This window comes from Montipora capricornis, chromosome 3 (genome assembly GCF_036669925.1).
Source record: "Montipora capricornis isolate CH-2021 chromosome 3, ASM3666992v2, whole genome shotgun sequence".
Classification (NCBI taxonomy): Eukaryota; Metazoa; Cnidaria; class Anthozoa; order Scleractinia; family Acroporidae; genus Montipora; species Montipora capricornis.
This window is the reverse complement of record NC_090885.1, coordinates 12,497,688-12,504,110: the sequence shown is the minus strand read 5'-3', so window position 1 is coordinate 12,504,110 and position 6,423 is coordinate 12,497,688. Positions and strand designations below refer to the sequence as shown.

The window sequence follows — 6,423 nt, the reverse complement described above, 5'->3', positions numbered from 1 at the left end:
GGATGCGATTCAAAAGGGTTATGACATTTTCGGTATCAAAACGTTAAGGGGGATTCGATCAAATGTGTTGCGGCCGAGAAAAAACGCGATGTTTTCGTCAATTTACGTACACGATTTGGAAAGTCCCAACTTTACGTAGCCTTTCTTGTCATGTTTTTGTCCGTGCGGTTCTCTTCTGAGAAAAATGTTGTGATTGTGATTTACTCATTACCAATTCTTTTCGTATTGTTTTACTGGAATATTTCCAGTAAAATGTCTTTCGATCTCCTTTTCTCTGATTCTGGAAGAGACAATGCCTTCAAGTTTTCGCTTTAGGAAGCGGTGTTGATGTAAACATTTCAGTATACATTAAGCCCCTACTGAAACTTCCAAAGGCTTCTTTAAGACGTTTTTGGTCTTCGTGGTGCAAAAACAAGCGCTTCGATCGGTGAAGGGATAAGAATCCCCAACTCAATCGCCCTTATGCATATTCTGGGGCATACAACGGCGCTCAGGTCGATTTTACTGGTTGGTTAAGGCGACACATTCAAGCAAGCTTCACCAAAAGTTAAACGCAGACATTTCTCCGCATCCAGTGCGCTGCTTTAATCTTAAGCTCGAAAGAGTTAAGTAAACGTCAAACTGTCTTTCAATTTATTCCTCCAGATCGTCCACTTTACGTACAGCATTCTTGTATTGTATCAGTCCATAAATAGCATTTCGTGTGGCAGATAGCGCACGTAAATCGGTTCGAAATATCAAAGAAGAGATTTCCAAAACACTCTTACGAAACACATTTATCTTCTCCTTTGCAACCAAACATTTTCCCGTCAAAGAATGCAACCTTTGCCACGGCAGGGAATCTAACTTATTGGCGTGTACCTTTCAAAGGTCCTTGAATATCTTAATGACCAAATTGAGTCAATCCATAGCCTGCGAACGCAGACGTATTTCCGGCGGTCGTTTTTCTACCCCGAAAAATAGCGTCTGCGAACTCGAGCTGCTAAACGATTTCTGTGACGTAACCGCCTTTGTCGTTGTTGTTTTTTTTTTTTTGGCTAATCACGTTGCATGTAAGAAGAGAGAGTGGAGTGCTTAATTTTTTGTTTAGAGCACTTAACAAGGCTAATTTTGGTCCTTCTTTTATACACTGGATTCGAATTCTTGATAACAATGTGTCCAGTTGTGTAATGAATAATGGTTTCGCCACTGCACCATTATTTACGTTGGGTCGAGGGGTCATGCATATGAGGGGTGATCAGGGTCAAAATTCAGTTTTGCTATTCCGCAGTTCGATTTCGCAATGAGATTGCGCTGCTATCTTATTACGCAATTTGTTCGACTTGTTATGACTCGCCAGCAAATCAGATATGTGCAATGTGCTACAGCTGAGTGGCAATGGTGAAGGCGAGACTCCGGCGCCTTAATAACCGGAGCCCGTGGCTAAGGGAAGGAACCCTGACAGAAAATACACTGGCCCTCCAGGTTATTGGGGGTTTAGCGTGGGGCTAACAACCCCACCGAGTAAAAAATGCTACTGTTACAGAAACACAGACGAAGCACCAAACACACACCAGCTGTCTTGTAGGAAGGAGTTCATCCTGTAAACGTATGACGTCGGATGGGGAAAGCCAGTCTGAACGGATAACTACACCACCGATTCTCCTTTCCAAAACAGCGCATAACAATTGCAGCCTGGAATGTAAGAACGATGTACGAACAAGGCAAGGCATCCATGGTGACGATAGAGATTAAGAGGTATAACATCAGCCTACTTGGCATCGCAGAGGCAAGATGGACTCAAACGGGCCAATGTCGTCTCGCCACTGGGGAACTGATACCATACTCTGGCCATACCCACGATGGGGCACCACACACTGAAGGAGTAGGATTCATGCTGTCCAGACAGGCAGAGAAGGCTCTCATTAGCTGGGAGCCAGTAAGTTCTAGGTTAATAACAGCCACATTTAGAACGAAACAGAAAAGGATCCTCGCCAGATTCATCATGTGTTATGCACTTACTAATGAGGCTACGGATGAGGTAAAGGACCAGTTTTATGGGAACCTCAAAAACGTGTTGGGAAACAACAGACCGCAAAGAGAATTGACCGTCTTGATGGGAGATATGAATGCCAAGATTGGAAGCCGCAACATCGGCTATGAGGACGTCATGGGGACACATGGATTAGGTGACATGAATAATAATGGTGAGAGATTTGCAGATTTGTGTGCCGAACATGAGCTGGTGATAGGAGAGTCCGTTTTTCCGCACAAGAGAGCCAATTGGGTCTCGCCCAACTATACAACTGAAAACTAGATAGACCACCTCTGCATATCGAGGAAGTTTAGAAGACTGAACACTGCTGGACGTGAGATTGATGAGGGGAGCAGACGCTATCTCAGATCATTATCTCTTGGTGGGTAAATTTCAGGTCAAGTTGAAAACATCAGCCAGATGCGTCTCAAATAGGGTGAAATTTGATATCAACTTATTGAAAGATCCTTTTATTGCACAGCAATTTTCCATCACGATCAGGAATAAATACCAAACTCTCCAAGATATGGAGGAAGACCGAAGGCCCAATAGACGAAAACTGGGATAGCCTAAAGAAGGTGTGGACTGAAACAAGCGAGGAAGTACTTGGTCGAAAGAAACAATCAAAAAAAGCTTGGATATCTAAGGACACCATCTCTAAGGTTGTCCTAAAAAGATCAAAAAAGGAGAACCTTAACAGAGCACGCACAAGATTGCAAAAAGAAAGGGCCCATACCGAGTACATTGAAGCAAATAAGGATGTTAAAAGAAGCGTGAGAGAGGACAAGAGGAAGTATATTGATGACCTAGCAAAGGAGGCAGAAACAGCAGCCAGGCAACATGACATGAAGACACTCTATGATACAACAAATTAACTCTCAAGTAGGTTCATGGTAATAAACCACCAGATTAGAGACTTAAATGGCTGCCTACTAACAACAACTGAGGACCAGCAAACAAGATGGGTAGAGCACTTTCGACAGCTGCTTAATAGACCTTCGCCATCGCGGCTTCTGACCAACAGCTTGATATAAGCTGTGAGCCCCCAACTGAAGCTGAAGTTGAAAAGGCGATCAAATCCCTGAAGAACAACAAATGAGCAGGTTTAGACAACATCCCTGCAGAGATATTGAAGACTGGCATCAACAGCTCAGTGCACATGCTACAGGGCCTCCTACCTAAGATCTGGGAACAAGAATACATACCATCCGAAAGGAGAAAGGGGATCCTCGTTAAGCTACCTAAGAAAGGAGACCTGAGCCTTTGTATGAACTATAGAGGAATAATGCTCCTGTCAGCCGCAGGAATAGTTTTAAACCGTATAATCCTGGATCGTATGAGGGAAGCTGTGGACGAGATATTGAGGCAGAACCAGGCAGGCTTCAGGCCATCAAGATCAACAGAAAAACAATAAGCTACCCTGCGTATAATTGTCGAGCAGTCGTTGGAATGGAGGACCCCACTCTATGTAAATTTCATTGACTATGAGAAGGCCTTTGATAGCCTGGATAGAAATGTTCTGTGGGATTTGATGGCCAATTATGGAATCCCTAGCAAGATCATATCTCTAGTGAAGAACACATATGAGGGTACGAGCTGTCGTATTCTTCATGTTGGTGGCTTAACTGAAAGCTTTAGTATCAAAACGGGCGTAAGACAGGGCTGTCTCACCAGCGAAACCTTCCAAGCTCGAAGCTATCTCATCTAAATTAGGGCTTAACATCAATACTGATAAGACAAAGATCATGAGGATCAACGGCAAATCGAATGAGCATATTACCATCAATAATCTCAGCATAGAAGATGTAACATCCTTCACGTACTTAGGCAGTGTTATTAACATCTCGGGAGGAACGGACGAAGACGTATTGGCAAGGATAGGGAAAGCACGTAGCGCATTCAATATCTTACCAAACATCTGGAGATCCAGGGAAATAACAACAGCCACCAAAATAAGAATTTTCAATTCTAATGTAAAGTCTGTCTTGCTCTATGGGTCTGAAACATGGAGAATAACCGAGAAGACCGTGTAAAAATTACAGACTTTCGTAAATAGATGTCTGCGCAGAATCCTTGGAATTTATTGGCCTGTCACTATCAGCAATTCTAACATGTGGGAAGCCGCAGGTCAAGCACAAGTGAGGCAACAGATAATGAGCAGAAAATGGGCCTGGATTGGCCATACACTTAAGAACTCGAATGACTGCATTGCTCGACAGGCCCTTGGTTGGAACCCACAGGGAAGTAGACGGAGAGGGAGACCGCGTAACAGCTGGAGGAGAGACACAGACCATACCATCCAGTCGAGAGGTCTCTCTTGGCACCAGCTCGAACACCTGTCCAGGGACAGAGGGCACTGGAGGAACTTTGTCAGTGGCCTATGTTCCGAGATGGAATGATAAAGGCTTCAGATCAAATCAGATCAGTTATGACTCGTAAATTCGTTATTACGAGGTTGAAATACGCCATTTTATAATTACAAATTGCAATAGTCCATTCTAATTCAGTTTGCTATTATTACATTTTGCCTTCCTGTTACGATGGTCGAGCTTCGTACCGCGCCTCCAGTTTTGCCGCTCTACTGGTTTATTCTGTGAACAGCAGTTTGGCGTTCAAAGTCAGTTTTACTTCATCAGTACGTCTTTCCCAATTGCTACCTGTGGTCCGTTATGCGATTCAGTTGTTCTGTTACGCTGTTCAGTTGTTCTGTTACTCTGTTCGATGTGCTGTTACGCTTTCTGTTCCTGTGCAACCCCGCGCGGTCCGAGCTGGACGTGCGAGGACTCAGAACGAAAGATCAATCTAATTCGAAATTTCGACGGCTTTGTTATTGTTGTCGTTCTTTGCTTCTCATGCAATCAGTGGAAACCATACAAAAAATTCCTTAAATATGTTTTTGATTGCCACACTTGATCGAAGATTGTCGTTTTGGTGTCGCAAAACCACAGACATTTCTTTGATAGGTGTCATGGCTGTCGCAATTGAGAATTCTGCTATCACGACAAGTCCAAAGCACCTTGGATACTGTTTCAGATCTGATAATTTTGACTATTTTCTGTACAAACTAGACTGTCTTGTGTACCATTTAAACCAATACTCTCCTTTATTAGAGTTAGATGATTTTATCCTAACAACTGTACGTGAAGCAAGGATGGCTTTGTTGCCATCGCAAGAACAATCACCTGTAGATTTCTCTTTCCCTTACAAGTTCAGTGCTGCGTTTTCTGGAGTGCCTGGAAGGCAAGGGAACATTTACTTTTTTTCCTTGATCATCGATGTACAATTCCTGAGATTACAGTGCGTTTAGGTGTCTCCGTCAACTGTGAAAAGCAGCTTTCGTTGTCAGTTTCTCTAAGTTATGTTGTGATAGCAGATGAAGATTTGGATCATATAGTTTTAGAGATTGTTAATGGCTTTCCGCATTGTGGTCATAAGAGAATGACTGGTTTTCTGCTTGCACGTGGACTTAGTGAAAGAGCGGATCCGAGAGTCAATGCGTAGTTTTGATCCAGAAGGAGAGTTATTGAAGGGCATTACAGCTTAATACCGTTAATAGGAGACAGTGTACACTCACCCCTAGTATTGTGGCACATTGACACCAATCACAAGCTTAAAAGGTTGAAGATGTTAGTTATAATGACTGGTTAATGTATACATGTCAAACTGCACTACATATCTCAAATGATAAGTGTTCCCATCTGAAGCAAGTAGTACATTACTCGTGTGGAAGAAAATGAGATCATGTAAATGTATATGGCAAAACATATTGAACAACTTTGTAACGCCCTTCAATAACTCTCCTTCTGGATCAAAACAACGCATTGACTCTCGGATCCACTCTTTCCTGAACACTAAGTCCACGTGCAAGCAGAAAACCAGTCATTCTCTTATGACCACAATTCGGAAAGCCATTAACAATCGCTAAAACTATATGATCCAAATCTTCATCTGCTATCACAGCAATTAACTTGCAGAAATAGACAACGCAAGCTTCTTTTCACAGTTGACGGAAACACCTAAAAGCACTATAATCTCAGGAATTGTACATCGATGATCAAGGAAAAAAAAAAGAAACTGTTTCCTTGCCTTCCAGGCACTCCAGAAAACGCAGCACTGACCTTGTAAGGGAAAGAGAAATCTACAGGTGATTGTTCTTGCGATAGCAACAAAGCCATCCTTGCTTCACGTGCAGCTGTTAGGATAAAATCATTTAACTCTAATAAAGGAGAGTAGTGGTTTAAATGGTACACAAGACAGGCCAGTTTGTACAGATAATAGTCAAAATTATCAGATCTGAAACAGTATCCAAGGTGCTTTGGACTTGTCGCGATAACAGAATTCTCAATTGCGACAGCCATGACACCTATCAAAGAAATGTCTGTGGTTTTGCGACGCCAAAACAACAATCT

The 6,423-nt window shown here is 42.7% G+C and overlaps 1 protein-coding gene across 1 annotated transcript; it reads left to right on the top strand.

The window, feature by feature from the left end:
- The first annotated feature begins 1,690 nt into the window (after positions 1-1,690).
- LOC138039856 (uncharacterized) lies at positions 1,691-4,453 on the top strand. The gene is made up of 3 exons (XM_068885687.1): positions 1,691-2,186; positions 2,516-2,849; positions 4,234-4,453. The coding sequence occupies exons 1-3, from the start codon at positions 1,691-1,693 to the stop codon at positions 4,451-4,453; spliced, it is 1,050 nt and encodes a 349-aa protein (XP_068741788.1).
- Positions 4,454-6,423: the final 1,970 nt, after the last annotated feature.